Source organism: Limulus polyphemus, unplaced genomic scaffold (genome assembly GCF_000517525.1).
Source record: "Limulus polyphemus unplaced genomic scaffold, Limulus_polyphemus-2.1.2 Scaffold5648, whole genome shotgun sequence".
NCBI classification, from domain to species: domain Eukaryota; kingdom Metazoa; phylum Arthropoda; class Merostomata; order Xiphosura; family Limulidae; genus Limulus; species Limulus polyphemus.
In genome coordinates, this window is record NW_013671258.1 from 14066 (window position 1) to 32338 (window position 18273).

Sequence of the window (18273 nt, forward strand, 5' to 3'; positions counted from 1 at the left end):
TGAAACATGAAGAATGATGATGGTCACTTTGGTGGGTTGGTCACTTTCTGATATGGTATCTTAGCAGTGGTTTCTTGCCTTGTTTTTTGGGCTTGTTGGGTAGAAAAACAAATGAAAGTGAGTGGCAATAACCTTTTAAAATTTGACAGGTACAAACCAGAAACACTGGCATATCAGTGGGGAGGAAGGGTGGGAAGTGGGTGACAGGAAGTAAGTATCTATCAGAAATACATTTTCAGTGTAAGAAAATGTTAGCTTCCAAAACGGTCTTACCACTTCTCACCCAAAGCTATAATCCCACATTGCAAAGGTGGAGGTGACGGTGAAGGTGCATCAATATCCAATCAAGAGGAAAGTGACTGCACTGAAAGAATAGGTGTGCAAGAACATGAAAAGAAAGCACACCTGTGGAGTATAGCACTACTTCTTTAACAGGTATCCTCTTCACCCAATAACTGACACAGTAACCCAAAAAGGGAGGAACTGAATTGGTTGGCACCAATGCAATCAGGAGAGAGTTGTACAGCACCGAATCATTGGCAAAGTGCTGTATAACCATGACTTGAAACAGCACAGTATGGACAAACATGGAAAGTCTAGTGTGTAAGTGACAATGGGACTGTAGAAGTACGTGTCATGGGTAATGCCTTGGGTTACATCGGAATATGTCAAGTGCCGTCCATCTGGGCAAAACATCCAGTGGAAAACCCATGTATAAGATATTGTGATCAACTAGTACAACCTTCAGGGGCAAAAAAAATCCCCAAATATTACAGGTATAAAAGACCGATGCACTGTTAGCGAAACTTTTTTAGCAATGCTTAAATGGCAGACCAGCAGCGATATAGCTTTGGGTGAGTGGAGATAAGAACATTTTGGAAATTCAAGAGTTTGAAACTGAAATTCAAAATGAAGCGAGAAGAAAACTAGCAGACGTAGAAGACACTGCTCAAATTATGACCTCAAATTAGAGTACACGACAACTGGACTGAAACATGAAAATAAAAAAATTACACAAGAAAAGAAAGTTATCAGTAAGTGCTCAAATGAATTATAAAAAAGTTGATGAAACCATAACAAAAACAATACACATAGTTCTGTTGTACTCTACTCATACAGTAATAACAAATCAACTGTATATGCACAGAGTCAAAACTCAAAAATGTTATTACAATAATTTGAGACAGAATAAATAAAAATTCAGATTCAACAACAACCAAAAAAAAAAAGACACCATATTTGTAAAAGTAAAAGGAAAAAGAAATTTGTTAGTAATCAATTAGATTTTTGTTACCACTTTATTATATATGATAACATTCTTCAAAATATATGTTTTGAATTTGAAAATTTGGAATTAACGATATGTGTAACATGATTGTGGAAAAGAAGAAACATAGATACTTAGGTTAATAATGCCAAAATAAACAGATTTCTGTCCATGTTGAGGTATACTCATAATCCGAACTGATATAAAACATATCCTATGACTTTATGCATGAAAATATTTTGAAAACTAACTTTGAGAGCTTGGTCAAAATTCATCACTTTCTTGTTCCCTCGGTTACACATCATTCCTGCATCCATTTTTGGGTCCATCATTTCTATTGCTGACATAGCCTCAAAAAGACCAAACCTTAATAGAAAAAAATATATATACATTTAATATGTATTCCATGATTTCACTACTACTATTCATAAAAAGCTTTAAAAAAAAACAGTATTCTTAGTGTTTGGACGATCCACGAACATTAAGAGACTATAATATACAGCATTTAGACATATGTACATAAATTATTTCATATAACAATTACAATTTACATTTCACTGTTAACTGACATAACAAATCTAGGTACTATACGAAGAAGGCTAGACTTGTATGTAAAAACTGAAAATAGAATATATTCAAAGTATAGAGAATATGCAATAAGTCTGTTCAACATTTCAAAAATCTAAAATTATTTAGTACCCAAAACTTCCTTTTGTACAAATAGTCTGCATTAAAAATTATAATGCTGCGTTATTTATCCCTACCCTAAAAATTCTGATATAGTATATGCAGTGTTGCTGACATACCATTGCACGCTCCTTTACTTTCAGTCATGGGTAATTAGAAGTGCTTAGAAATTGCATTACAGAAACTTACATCAAACATTTAAACAGCACTATACGTAACGCAAGACCGATACTATGATGGTGAAATATATTAAGCCTACAGCATAAAAAGACCATTAATGATCTTTAATGTTTAAATAATAATAATAATAGTGCTCTAACAACAGAAACATTAAAGATCCTGTTGTTAGAGCACTATTATTATTATTTAAAAATACCATTAATAAAAAGACCATTAATGATCTTTAATGTTTAAATAATAATAACAGTCCTCTGACAACAGATGGAAATCCAACTTACATTTCATCATGAAGCAATTCTCCAAGTTTCATTTCTAGAAACAAAAAGTAATAATAGAATAAAATAGTATAAAACTGGTCAAATCAGTTGTCAAATTTATTTTAACTATCTACCTTTAGAAATTTACTTTCTCCTCTCATCATCCTCGTTCTTTACCAAAACCACAAAATATAAAATCATTATATTATTACATTTTGTCTAATCCTTATTTAATATCAGGTTTTTACCTTTCTTCAACAGCACAAGTTCTAAATAATGTTTTTTTTCTCTCTCTTCTCCTGACCCTCAAATTGTCAATTTGTTTTTATAGAATTCATTTATGTTGGGATCCACATACTGTATCATATGAAATAATTTTATGTTGTTTGTCTGCTACAACACTTAGTGTAAAGAACTGACCAAAAAAGATTTGTGAAACCACTTGCTATGCACAATGCTAATAGAACTGCAGTACTGTTGATATTTGTGTGTAATTTCCATTGTGGAATACATAAGGTGTTAGAGACTCTATACCCCCAAGAAAAGTTATGAACCCACAACCAATTTCATATGTAAATAGTTTTGGAAAATGTTTACAGTTTAAAATGCCAAAAGATTAATCCTCCTGCTTTGTTTTTTTTTTTAATAAATTGCTAAAACAGTTTTGTTTTAACTTTAGAAAAAGAAAATACAACAACTTAAAGAGTTAAACAAACTGTTATGGGCTATTACAGGTTCCTTGAACAATTATACAGCTTTTAAAGGCTCACTGGGAGTCCTGCACATGTATGGTTTTACTCACAGAAAATGTAACACTAGTCAAACATTTTATCTGGTTTTGTGGTTATTTTTATATAATTATGTTCTTTAACCCTCACATATAATTAAGCAGACATAAAACTTTTAGTTTTACATAAACTAAAGATACATTTCTAGGTTCCATGTAACTTAGATACCTTATGTTAATCTGAAAATTATAGCTTTCTTCGTGACAACATCAAGTTCTTAAGAACTGTCTATAAAAGTCAAAAACATCTTTTGCTAAATTTAGAATGTGAAACTGATGTTTAGCATCAAACAGATAAATCATTCAAGTTATTTAAACAACATGCATAAAATAGAGTAATGATATTTTAACCTGGAAAAAGAAACTTTATAAGACCTAGCCAAAGAAAATCACATATATAATACAAAACCTACCTTCTGTTGCTTTGAAAAAGTCTTCAGTGATGTCTACCCAACTGTATGAAACCTCTGGAGAGTCTTTATTTTCAGTTTCCATGTTTCTAATAAAAACACTTATATTGATAAGTTTTACATTCACAAAAAATAAGATTGTTAAAATATTTGTAATATTTTTAAAATGGTACTTGACATTCCAAAACTAAAAGTATCATGAAGATTTCAATATCCTTTCCAATAAACATTTCTTAAAATATATTCAAATTAAACTTCACATTTTCAAGGGAACTCTTATTTAAAATGTAAACAATAAAATTCAAACATTAATCAAGTTAATGTTTAAAAGGGAAGGTTTAATGCTGAATGTGACACTCAAATCACAGTGATACAGATTTTAGCCTATAAAGATTTTAAAGCAATTAAACACAGTATGGGAAAGTCTTTCATACATGTGTTCAAATTGTTGAACTGAGCTTGGCCAAAAAAAGGAAAAACAAACAGGCTTCATTTATGTCACACCCCTTTGTGCAATCATAGTAATACTTTCCAAAAGCAATACCATTAAAAATAATGAAATCATCTTGTAGATGGTTATTTTCTCAGAGATCACGTCTAACGTTTGTTGATTCAAGTTGTTTCACTCCATTAACAGTATACAGTGTAGCTTGACTACACACAGATCCGTGTAGTGTCTTATGACTCTCTCAATAAGTTTTTTTTAACTACTTTTCCCAAAACCAGCATTAAGTTCTACACAGTTTGCTAACATGAACTAAGAACAGATGAGGAGTTTAATCAACTGACCTTTCTGTCTTCAAAACATTTGCTATTTTCACTAATGACTAATTCTTTTTTAAACTCTAACCACAACAAAATCCATCCTTTATCTTGCAAAATCAAGGTTAGAGCTCTTTAAAAAGAATAAAACTACTATTCTCATATCACAAAAAAGGTGGCACTCAAACCCACATTTTTTCTTACAGTACATTTTTGTGAAAACAATTTGAGTAAATGTTTAGATCCAAGCATACATTGATGTCAGAGAGAGAGAGAAAAAAAAAGCTTGCAACTTGAGAAATTTTGTTGATTTAAAGTTGGCTTCAATTTCACAACTGTTAAAACTATCACGAATCTTTAACTGCTTCTCATCCTCAACTTGACCAAATATTGGAAAGCTTTATCAGTAATAACAACATGTTATACTTAGTTAAAACATGTTCTACTGGCTTCTACAATGTTTGGTGAATACTAAAGTTTTCTGTGAACAAATTCTTTTATGCAGTAGACAGTCACATGTTAGTAAAGACCACCTATTCCTCTGTGTAAATAAGGCACATAAACTTACAGATTAAAAAGTGTTTTATTCTTTAGAATAACATCCTTAACATTACATTAAAATACCTTTGTCCTATCCTGCTCTTATCATTCAAATATTTATCAAGCCTTTTTTTAAATTAACTGCATCTACCACATATGAAGGAAACCCATTCAAAAGGTCATCACTCTGTGAGAAAAAATAAGGAAGTCTTAACTTTAGATGACTCCTACACTGCAAAAATTTATATTTGTGTCCTCTAATTTTACCTACCTTTCCATACACCATTTAGCCATGTGCACCTCAAAGACTACATCACTGCTAGCACCCTTTCCATATCACTTGTTCTATTCTCAACCCCTACCTCTGGATAGCCTAATCTAATAATTTTCCTCTTATTTATTCCACAGAATATCATATCCGTGAGCCATACTAATAAATCTTCTATAAGAATAACCTCCTTACGTTTTTTCACTTCTATCCCTATCTGTCCCTTTTGTTATCCTTCCCTCTTCAAGTTTCTCATCTGCACAAGCTAAAGACTGAAATCTGTTACTTAAAAGAACCTACACATAAAAAATCAAATTCACTACTAGTTGCTCAATAAGTACTGTTTTTAACTTCCTGAAAGTCATTATTAGCTCGTGTCCCATATTCAATCCATCAACTTGGTCATAAATTATTCCATTAAACAAAAACAGTATTATTCAGCTAAAATGATGTTAACATAGAAAACACATACTGGGATTGCCTAATTATATCTCAAAAATGAAAACACCAATTCTGAACAAACATACATAAAAAATTGTTTGCCATCTACATATTTAAATGTTCTGCTTGTGCAAAAGAAAACATGGACTCTACATTACTTGACTACTCATGTTGAAGATCATGTTCTTGAGAAACTTAAGAACCTATCGAGCATTACGTAATACATTTTAATCAGGTGTAATACTGCTACCACTAATGATATCTTTGCGATAATTAGTAAAGCTGAGGATGAAAAGCAACTGAGGATTCATTCCAAAACTAAAACTGACACTAAACTGGCAAAATTAAGCAATAATTCTCCTCAAGTTGTTTTTCTTATGGAAAAAAAAAAGTACTTAAAATAGAATCTTAGAGGCTTTAAAAATGAAACATAATTTTTAGCTTCTTTAAAGGCTTTAACAAAACTCAATAATGCTGACCTCTAACAAGCAGCTTGGTAAATACTCTAAGAACATTTATCATGCCGACACTAAAATCATATGCAAATCAGATTCGATAAATAAAGGTAAAACATTGCATTTTGTGTCCCTTAATGAAATGTGAATATAATACAATAGAAACAGTTTAGGAGTTATCACAATAAACTAATTAATAATTCCAGTTAAAAGATACTAGATGGGAGTTCAATAAAAATATGTCAAAAATGCATAGTGGTGTACATAAGAAAACAACACTAACATTTTACAGCGCGATTTTATAAACGATCAAACTAATTAACCACCAGGTAGCCTATCATCCAATATTTAAGCAATTTTGAAGGAGATACTAATTCTGTGTTGGAAATTATTGATAATTTATTCATTTGTAAAAAGAAAAGCAGCATCAAAGTTAATTAACATGATATTATGTACAAGAAGGGGCTGTTTGGTCCTTCAAGGCTGTCTTTGTACTATATGCTCAACCCTTACAAAAATAAAATAAAATTTAAAGAGTACAAATTAAGATCCATCTTTTAATTGTTCAGGACCTCATGTTTCCTCCTCTTAAACTTTTTAAACTGTGAAATAGCTTCCTTTTAGGTAAATTTACAAATAATCGGTTGCTAAGCCAATGACACTATTAGTAGAGATTGATATTAACTTCAATATGGTTAGAGCTGGTTCAGAAATAAGTAGGGTGGAGTTTATAGTGTGCAATATGTGGCAAGACTGAGTTATGTTTTATAACTGTGGACTTGGTTGCTGTTTTGAGGATACAGTACTCTACACTAACAGTTGCAGAGCTTGCTTACTTAAGGATAAGTTAGAGAAAGCTTTGGAGAAGATTGCTGTCAGAGGGAGAAAACAAATAAGGAACAGTAATCACTGGAAAAAAAAAGACAAGAAATGAATAAAGTTAGGGTAAAAGTTGCTTTGAGAGAGAGTGAGAATAGGAGTAGTGGGTTAACATGGATGCATAGCAGTAAAATGTTATGGCTAAAGAGGTAGGTTCAGTTCGCACTAAACTACTAGTCTCCATATTTCAACATTTAGTTACTTATAGTAACGGAGATGATAAAATGGGGGATTCTATTATTAGTTAAACTGATAAAGGTGGTTGCAGTGGAGAGCGCAGAAAGAATAGGCCTAGAATTTACTTTCCCAGTGTTAAGACATGAAAGCATGTTGACCGTTCACTTGATGGTACCAAAGATCATTCTCTGTTTGTTGTACATGAGGAATGAATGATGTTGGAAGGAGAATCAGAAAAGCTCCTTAAAAAATATAAAGTAATCTTTCAGAGGTTTAAAGACAGAAATAAATAAGCTTGGAAAACTGGGAATAAACAAATTGACAGGATAGCTAGAGCAATGAGGAGATTAGAAAAAGATTCAGGAAATAACAAGTTAGAAAACTGTTTTAAAGATAAATCTGTCAGTTTTAAAGACAAGCTTAGTTGATATTATTGTGATGTCACCAGAATTATCAAGAAGAAAATGGATGTGTTCAGAGCTCAAATTGAAATGGAAACTGATATAATGGGGTTTATTGAAATTTTGTTAAATCTGGAAAACACTGATAAAAGGTTATAACAGTTATCTAATAGTGATAATTTGCTTAAAGGGTGATTCTTTATATCAAGGGTGAACTGCATTCTGTTGGGAAAGAATACAAAGATGGTAGTCAAAAGGTTGACTATATGTGGGTTATACTCAGGGGTTTCAGCAGTTCAAAGTTTTTAACTGGAATGTAATAGGCAAATTTAAGCTTTTAAATATTACATCTAAAAATCTTAATTTTTTTTTCAGAACAAACTCAATTGATTTCATGCTTTGGCTTATGAATCAAAAGACTCTTTTAAACAGGTTCTGTTCATCATTGATCCTTGCAATGATCTTAAACAAATTAGAATGAATGACAACATATTTTCCAAAGGCATGTTCTAATGTACTTGACTTAGTGGGTGACCTGAAGATGGGTGTTCTTTTTAACTGACATCAAAGACAGATGAAGGAATGGTCAATAAATTATTTCAATTTGCTGATATTAAAGTATTGAGTGTTGCTGGCTATGAGGAGGATGCTGCTGCTTTAAAAAAGGATTTATTTCATTTGGTCAGTTGGTCAAATAAATGGCAGATGGCTTTTAATTACAATAAATGCAAGGTAATGCATGTGGAATATTATAATTTGAATTATGAGTCTAATTTTGATGGGAGTAACTGCAACAGTGTGATGGAAGAAAAAAATCTTGGTATTCTGGTTGATCAGTCGCTTAAGCCATCCAAACAATGTGCTGTTGCTCGTGGCAGGGCAAATAGGATTTTAGATGGCATCTAGAGAAATACTGAATACAAGTCTAAAGAGGTTATAATATCATTGTATTGGTCACTGGTTAAGTCACATTTGGAGTACTGTGTTTATCTATTGGTTGTTTACCTCAGAAAGGACACTGAATTGTTGGAAAGGGTTCAGAGCAGGTCTACTAGGATAATACCTGGGATGAAAAGGTTGTCATGCAAGGACAGGTTAAGATCTCTGAAATTTCTTTCTTTTCTTGACGACAGAAGAGTTGGAGATGATCTGACTGAGGTATTTAAGATTATAAAGAGAATTAACAGTGTTGATGCATGAACTTTTTTCACATATAAGGGTGAGAATGGTAAGACTAGGGTGATACAAGTATACATTTTGGCAGGGTAAGAGTAATCTTCTGCTAAGATAGCTTTAATTTTCTAACGGGGTGGTTGGGCCTTTGGAAAAAGTTGACTTCAGATGTGGTATATTCAGTTAATTTAAGGCAGTTTAGGGGAAGGCTTGATAAATATTTCAATGATAAGGACTGACTTTGAGTGTTTTACTTCAGAGTTTAATATAGTGGATGGGACAGTCTAGGTGGTCCAAGAGGTCCCTTATTGTCCGAGGTGCTTTTGCATTCTTGACAAATTAAGCATTAAAAAATTAAATTTTGAAATAAACATCAAAGATATGTGTGAAACTTAAAGTGTTGAAGGGATCTGGTAAAAATGTATGAAAGATCATTAGGAAAATACGTGGTGAAACATTTTGACTACCTTCCAAAATTAAATAAGCACTGTGTGTGTGTGTAGTGCATGTAGAAGAAAATGATGTTAGAAACTAAATTAGAAGAGATGCTTAAAGGTGTAACAAGCACCTTCAGAGGTTTAGGAATAGAAATAGATCTGTAACATATTAAGGAGTATAACCTTGGACTAGATGCAGGAAGGAACTACTTAGTAGGGTTCAAGGCTTGAATGAAAGATTATCAGGGGTATACTCTAAGCAACAGGTGGGCTATTTGGATTTGTGGAGTAGTTTTCAGGGTAAGGGTGAATTTTTCATTTGAATAATCCAGTCTTTATATTCTGCCACTTTATTAATACCTAAATGTATTGTACCATTAATATTGAAATCAAACCAGAAATTTTAAGTGTCAATATGAACTGTAAGTGAAATCTTGGGAAACCAAAGAGGATTTGTTGCCATATTCGGAAACTTTTCACAGTACTGTGTAGGTTAATGAAACATGTATTGAGCTTATATAAATGTTTACATTGCACACATGTGTCTGACTGCATTTTTTTGTATAAGTTTTATCACTTCAACTATGTGTTACTCCATTTTATAAATAAATATGTAGAATGAAGAAAACTTGGCCTGACTGGATGGTGTAAATTAGACTGTACAATCAGAAATTTGTTAATGAGTTTAGGTGTTAGTGAAGCAGTTGGAAAGTACATATTATAATGACTGGATTATTCAGGTTAGGTAAGTTGAGTGGTATGGATAGGTTCCACTTAAGTAGACTAAGCAGAAAGATGTTTGAGAAAGTCTAAAGGATGTCATTAATAACAGTTAAAACTAAACTTGCATAGTGGTGAGGGTAAATGGGAATAAACAAATTAACAGTATAGCTAGTATAAAGAGGAGATTTGAAAAACTTTACATATATATATATATATTTACATATAATTCAAACATGTAGTGCACATTTGCACACTGTATCAGCATAACTGTTCAACATTAAGTTGAAACAATTCATTACACCATAATGTATAGGTACATATTCAGATTTCCAATATCTTAAAACCTAATTGTTTAAATGCTAAAACTACTTGAACCTCACAGAAAATACTTGATATTTAATGTAATTTTTACAGCTTCTTATGTTTTAAAACAACTTTACTCCACAGAAAATTGTTATTCATATATCTTATTTTACATTGTACTACTGAGGAGTGTAAGACTTGTAGACAAACAAGATCTGTCTGTCTTATTATATTTTACTGTTACAAAATGCCTCATAAAAATAATTGTAAATTGTTTGAGGCTTGAGATGGTGATGGGTCAACTCTAATTTAGGCCTAGATTTTAATACTCTACAGAAAAAAGTTTGTAATTAAATCTGTATAGCACAAAAATTTGAGACTATGGTTTAATGAATGAGATATTTTTGGGAGAAACCTCATGAACAATTAATAGTAATATAGAAAAATTGGTTTCATTATGTGAAATATTCAGTTACAAAGTTTACAAGCAAGCTTCGTACTATGTTGGGTAGGAAGAAAAATGATAGAGCTATTCTCACAAACACAAATTTTGTCCTTTGGTCTTCATGTTCATGCCCAGTGTGTCTTAAAGTTAAAACTTATTGTTACAATTAACATTGATCATTTACATTGATACAGGGCGTATATTTTTGCTACAAGTACTGAAATTTTGAAAACTTCTAGTTGAAGTACTTGTACTATTGTAGAACTCCAAAAGTCCAAGTACTTTGAACTTTGAATTTGATTCAGTTTGAAGCAGTACAATCGCAGAGGCCGAGAGCGTGCTACACCGTTTAAATTATAAGTTAAAAATTACGTTTGAGATGAAAAAATAAATCGTATTTTACCATAAGTTTAGGAAATTACATGAAATCTGCGGTAAGGACTAAATTTTTACACACCCTTCATTGTCATCACCCTCACAATTCTTTTCCCATATCTTTTCTTCTATCACGGCATCTGCCATGGTTGGACAGCTAGTAAGCCTAACGTTAAGCCTAATTTAATTGGAATTAACAGAAAACAAGTAAAATAAAAAAACATTAAATATCAGTTATAAAATTACACAACTAAACAAATAATAAATGTCCAACGTGTATTTTTTTAACAAAAAATTTGATTTATAAGATTAGAATTTGGCCCACATCTCATTTTAAACTGTCCAGATATTATATTATAAATTTATTTTCTTTTCAGCAAAGATGGAATTGAAAATATAATCTGTGACGTATGGCTTAATACACCTTTTATTCGCCGCAACCTCTGGGGTTGCTGCAGTTTTGCCTATTGAAGGCTCATCAGTACAGCTTGGGTCACTTAACCAAAGAAATACATTTACGTCTTTTATAATGGTGAGGTGTATATAATATTTAAGTGGATGTCTGGATATCAACTTTCCATTATGTGTTAGTTAACTGCAGTATTTATTTTAAATTCACCCTAGAGACACCGAAAACTTAAAGTCAAACGTGAATACTCTCAGATTATAAATAATTGTACGACAAGTCTATCGGATTGACATTACAACATTAAAGAAATAATTCTTACAAAAAAAAACAACAAATAACCAACGAAGATGTATTTTCTTTGTTTTTGTACCACAATTGCACATTTACATACAAAGTTATTAACATATTCTGAACATATTAACAGAGTCAGAACTACTCCAGATACAGGCAGCATCAGTGATATGTTCCTTGAGATAGGGCCCATCAACGGTCTTGCCGGTGTATCTTGTATGTACTAGGTACAACAAAACAACCTTACATCAGTACCAAACTGTCCTTGTCCATACTCTATCTAGAACTTGTAATTATTTAACAATCTATGCCTGGACTAGACATTAGCCTTAAAAATGCGTGGTTGTTCCTTGTGAAGAAAACCCTTGTAAGACTTGTCCTCATCCATCATTCTACAATGTATGACTTGGCTTGCTTCAGTTGGTATAGAAAGTTATCCACATATTTGGAACTTATCTTACTCCGGCAAGTTCCCTTATGCGGTTATCGGTGTTCTTCAACCAACTTTTTGACTCAGCAGAGAAACGAATCTCAGAATTCTTTCAGTAAGTATATCATCATCTGGATGCAAACAGGCGTTTAATGCACACACACAATTCAGATGTAATCACTTACATGTTGACCAAATACAGGAACCACAAAGTCAGATTTTATCATTTTGGGCATGTCTGCAAAATATGACTGTCCTTTGTAAGTATTATATCCAAAATAAGAAATAATACAAGTTTATATTGCACTAAGAGCGCAACCATGAAAAAAAAGCTGAATTTTTCCAAAAGGCAAATATAGATGTGCATAATTAACAAGTACAAACGTTGTTTTTGTTGTGCGCCGCGATCATGTTTGATTTTTTTTTTACCTTAAACAGGCAAAACCAACTGAAATTTGGGTTTTCTATGAAACAAGCTAAATTCGACTCTCAACTAGTAGATAAATAGTTTTATCAGGATTTGTATATATACTTTTCTCATTATTTTACAAAACACGCATACTCGTACTCCAATTTCAAAGCAATTGTTTGTTCTTCAAAGCACTTTGAATTTTCACAAAATTCCAACCTCATAACAAAACATGTTTTTAACAATATTTGAAGAGGCCTGGCATGGTCTGATGGTTAGGTTGATCGATTCGCAATCTGCGGGTAATGGATTTGAATCCAATCACCGAACATGTTCGCCCTTTCAGCCGTGGCGACGTTATAAAGTTGGTAAAGATTAGGCCAAGAAATGGCGGTGAGTGGCGTTGGTTAGCTACCTTCCATCTAGTCTATCATTTTTAAATTATACACGACTAGAGCAGGTAGCCCTCCATTAGCTTTACGCAAAATTAAAAAATAACAAAAACAGTACTAGAAATACGCCGCTTATCATATTGTAGTATTTTGTTTTGTTTCCATTGAAGATTTTTGAATTCCTGGGCTTGCACAAAATTCCTAAAAAAAAATTAACTAGTAATCTTGAAGTTATTATAGTTTATTCAAAAAACTTTTTATAATAAATTTCGAACATTTTTTATGTCTTACTACGACTAAAACATTTGGGTTAATTTTTATCATCAAGTATGAAAAATATTAATTAGAATAAACTAATCAAAATTACAAGCATAAAAAACAGTCCCCCGGTGGGACAGCGGTAAGGTTAAGAATTTACAAAGCTAAAATTCGGAGATCGATTCACTATGGTGGACATAGCAGATAGCCCAATATGGCTTTGCTCTAAAAAATAAGCAAACACATAAAATAGCTCATTAAATCATGAATACTACAATAGCTATTTTTGGCCCTAGTTTCAAGTGTGATCATAGAAGCAGATAATCTAGTTTTCCTTTGTATTATAAAAAGGTTTCTATAAAAACGTGTTTATTCATAAAGAAAAACAAAATAATATATTCTCAATAAGATTCCAATGTATCATACATGATAAAGCTAGTTAAACTGTAAATAGTACAGTTGTTCATTTTAGTACTAATTGCAACTGTGATCTTATGTGCACAAAACTCCGTCTGCATTAAAACAAAGTTTTTGCCCAAAAATGTTTATTTGTGAATATATTTTATTTTTGGTAACAAACCAATATACATAACAAATATAAATTGTTTTATTTAAGTTCCGAAAACTTGAGGACGTCAATTCACTCAATGGTAGTGACATCTACTTTTACATGTTTGAACCTTTTCTTCATAGGAGTATCCATCTCAAGAGTGTGTTCTTGTACTTTCTGCCTTTTCAATTCATAATGATGCAGGATGGTTGCTTTATAATATTGATGCTATTAATCTGTTTCGTTTATCCGTTTTTACTTGTTTCATAATGATAAAAAGACGTTTAGCCATAGTGTTTGAGATTGGAAAAGTTTCACTACATTCTAAAGTTTCAAAGTACTAGTAATAAAGCATAAAACGAGGACATATCGCCCGTATTCATTAGCAGTAATCATATCAATGTTTATATTGTCATAAAGCTCAACTTGATTTTGAACTCTCTACTCTTTATCAAATTCACCAATTGATCAGTCTTTCAAAATATTGATTAAGCTCACTGGTTCGAAAGATTGGTCATCAAGCCGTAATCTTCGCTTTATCTTATATACTATTTCTTTGTAAAATTTTGTAGCTAACGAATAGATCCTTGCAATTTCTTTGTGGTTCATATCTGTATCATTTGTTTTCATATGTGTGTGGACTCTGCTAAGATACCTAAATATACTTTGTTCATAAGAAAATAGTCATTCTCTTTCTTTACGTTAAGAGTCATAATGTCATTAACCAATTTAACATTCATGAAATCAGTAGCAAATGTTGTGATTAATCTCTCAGTTTCTACACGCAACCTGTGTAAGAGCGGAAAGTCACTTTGAAAAGAAATGTTATGTGCATTGAAAATGCCCAATGCAAAAGTCAATTCTAGCAAAACTTTATTGTACGGATTCTGTAACTGGGAAGGAAAAAGACTATTGATATGTAAAGGATCTTCAAAGGCAAGTGATGTTATGTAGTATGGTTGCAATGCAACACATTGCTCAAGCAGTCTATGTACTGCATACACATAACGTAATTGTATCAAATTAAAGGAAGCGAGTTTTTATACATAAGTTGTGGCTATACATGCTATGAAAAAGTGGTCAGGCCATGGCCTTATCGCTTTCCTGAGCTATAGCAATTAGGTTTCCATAAAACACTGCTCCATAATAATTTTAAAAACTGCCCGAATAATGCGATCAGTGCATCACTAAGCATGGTAGTGCTTAGTATGTAGTGATGGCCGAGAAAAAAAACTGGCTGCGTCATTCAATCTATTACTCTACGATGCTTACAAATAACTGTTAAAGTTGGGTTATAGTCTTATTTGAGCTCCTAATTGCTATTATCGTGTGTTTCACAGCTTGTGAGACTTTCAATATCATTTAAAAGTGTCGCTAAAGTAGAGAACTGGGAACTAGCTAAAGAGACAAAGTAGCTAACCCTTATATTATGTACGAAGTGAAGGATTAAAAAAAAATCAATACACGTAATATTAAATTTTATTACACACATACACAGAATACACTGACTTTCAGTCATGGGAAAAAAGTTACAAAACAATTAATAAAAACATTTTGTAAGTTTATAATGAAGTAGGGATGGCAGTGCCAAATAGAATGCAAACATGAATTTAGGGATGATACAGCTATATATTTACACCGGAATATGCTATATATTTTAACCAATAAATTGGAAGATGTTATGTTTTTCAACCATTACACAGGAATATGCTATATATTTAACCAATAAGTGAGAAGGTGTTATGTTTTTCAACCATTACACAGGAATATGCAAAATATTTAACCAATAAGTGAGAAGGTGTTATGTTTTTCAACCATTACACAGGAATATGCTATATATTTAACCAATAGGTGAGAAGGTGTTATGTTTTTCAACCATTACACAGGAATATGCTATATATTTAACCAATAGGTGAGAAGGTGTTATGTTTTCAATTTTCAGAATTAAGAAAATAAGTCTATATTAAGTAATTTTTCATATTTTCAGTGACAGTCATTTTCGTTATTCGGTTGAAGACAGGCGATGGATGCTACTGACTGGTAGGCCTCACTTTCGTCAGATTATACGGGCTATGCTTGATCCTGGCCGTTTAGCCCATGTCTCGCTTAAGTTGCTGTTCGGGTTGAAAATACAGGAAAAGCTCACAAAAAAAACAACAGAATCTGTGATGGATTTTAACGAAAGGTGTTAAAGTGATAAAACAAACTGAGAAATACGTGGGTATCAACCCTCATATTCGCATCCATAACCGAACCTCCATTATGTAGAAGTTGGCGCCTGATTATATTGGACGTATATAATAAAATTCGTGTTTTTAATTCGATATTGTATGTATAATTAATTGTGTGTCCCCCCCCCCCACTAAAGTTTCCCAATCAAATCGTTAAGGGTAATTACTGGTGTGGTCATATTAAGGACAACAAGTGATCTCTAAAAATAGTAGTAATTTCTTTAATGGTTTATAGTGGCAATAGCTTTGCAGATGTGGAAGCATCAAAGTTAGTTGGTACACTGAAATCACATGGGTAAGGGCGGGCCTCGAATATTAACTGAAAAACACTTCTGGACGACATGTTTTGTCTTGTGTGATGTTCCCCAACATAAATTAAAAAATCCATTTAATCAATCATTGTAAAGGTTAAATTTGCAAGCTTAAAAAAGTTTTCAAGTTGCATGATCATTGTTATATATTAATAGATCACGTCTAACAGTGACGTATCAGCTGAAACAAGGAAGGAAGTGTAACATAATTAGTTATATATTAAATGCTTATGTAATCGTTGAGCTGTTACACAAGAGAGAGAGAAACAAACTATCACTTTTTGGATTTTCAACCATCTGTGGAAACATGTAAGATCCATGCGTGTTACATATTGGCTATTATTTTTTCTTTGCAGTATCGTGGAACTCATTGCAGCCCCATAAACCAAAAACAAAGAATTCGTTTGTCGCGGATGTTTAGAAACATCTACCGGCATAAAATTTGAATTGCAAAATTAAAACAATGTTATTCAATCGGAATAGTTTGTTTGAAGTTAAGCACAAAGCTACACAATGGGCTATCTGTGCTCTGCCCACCAGGGGTATCGAAATCCGGTTTCTAGCATTGTAAGTCCGCAGACATATCGCTGGGGGGGGGGCTAATCGGAACAGAAGAAGAAAAATGACCATTAAATTAATAAAATTGGACATTCCGTTGTAACCTTATATGTCTATTCTTGCTCTCGAACACGATATTCAAGACAATAAACAAACGATATAAACCTTTTTTACTTCCAGGTCTTTATTTAAAAACGGTAAGACATGTTGCTGAAGTGAAGCTTTAAGTAAATACTGCATGCGGTAAACCTTTAAATATATATAGTTTTTATTCTAAATTTTTCTAGTAACGTAAAACAATAATTTTTAGATCCAGAGAATATTAGATTTTTATGTCAAGATACGAACTGTAATACCCCCAAAAAATTAAGTACATTTTATTAAAAATAAAATTACTGTTATATTAGCAGCCAACAGTATGTCATTATTTACTGCAGGTTTTAAATAAATCCTCTCAAAACCACCTTGGCTGTATGTATCATAAAAAAATCTATGAAAAATTACTTTGTCATTTGTTGTAAAAGATTGTGTCGACGCAATAAATAATCTATTTTATTCTAAAGGTAAGTAAACAGAAGAAGTTATTTTGGGGAAAAAGTTCAGAGAAATATTTATGTAAGCTGCGGAGCTGTATGTGCAGTTTATTGTTAAGCGCAAAACTACACAATGGTCTAACGGTGCTCTACCTACCTAGGATATCGAAACCCGAATTTTAGCGTTGTAGTCTAACTACTGAGCCACCAGGAGCTTCTCTAAACGAAAGAAAAATGAATGGCGCAAGTTCAATGAATATTTTATTTTTATTATTTCTACACTCAGGATTTTTATCAATACTTTTAAGTAAGTAAAGTACATGTTCATTAGGACAGATAGATTGAAAAGGCTGCAGAAGGGTTAGGCTTATATCGACCAAGAGAAAATACTCTTTGTTATTTGGGGAGACGAACGTGGACGAACGCTCAAACACGTAACAGAAAAATAAATTACTGATGAGAAACAGACGGAGTGGATGAATGAATGATCCACCAGGGAAGAGAAGAGAATTCTCTGACGGAAGATGTATATGATGAAGGATGAAGAACGATCAAATTTTGGAACGTACTTATTAACAGACTAAGTAGGTTAGAAAACAAACGAAGTAAACCAAAAGACAGATGAACAGAGGGAATGGCGGGAAAAAAAGGTAGATTGGAAACAAAGGTGGGAAGAAATTGTCTCTGTTATACGGATAAGCCAGAGGGTATATAAAAAAAGAGACATGTTGATTCAGAATGAGGAGAAATATAGACAACATAATGCATTCATTAAAGTGTATATGTCATCTGGTTAACGGATGACTCAACAGTTATAAAGTTTGAAGAATAGATAAACTGATGTCATCTGGTTAACGGATGACTCAACAGTTATAAAGTTTGAAGAATAGATAAATTGATGTCATCTGGTTAACGGATGACTCAACAGTTATAA

The 18273-nt window shown here is 32.3% G+C and overlaps 1 protein-coding gene across 1 annotated transcript in view; it reads right to left on the minus strand.

Moving 5' to 3' along the window:
- The window catches only part of LOC106472834 (N-alpha-acetyltransferase 35, NatC auxiliary subunit-like), a 20733-nt gene extending 9497 nt beyond the window's left edge, over nt 1-11236 (minus strand). Inside the window, exons 1-4 of the mRNA XM_013933502.2 lie at nt 11050-11236; nt 3592-3677; nt 2413-2446; nt 1519-1633 (exon numbers count right to left, since the gene is read on the minus strand). Coding sequence (XP_013788956.2) covers nt 1519-1633; nt 2413-2446; nt 3592-3677; nt 11050-11114 — 300 coding nt within the window. The 5' untranslated portion in view covers nt 11115-11236. The remainder of the gene's footprint in view (nt 1-1518; nt 1634-2412; nt 2447-3591; nt 3678-11049) is intronic.
- Nucleotides 11237-18273: the final 7037 nt, after the last annotated feature.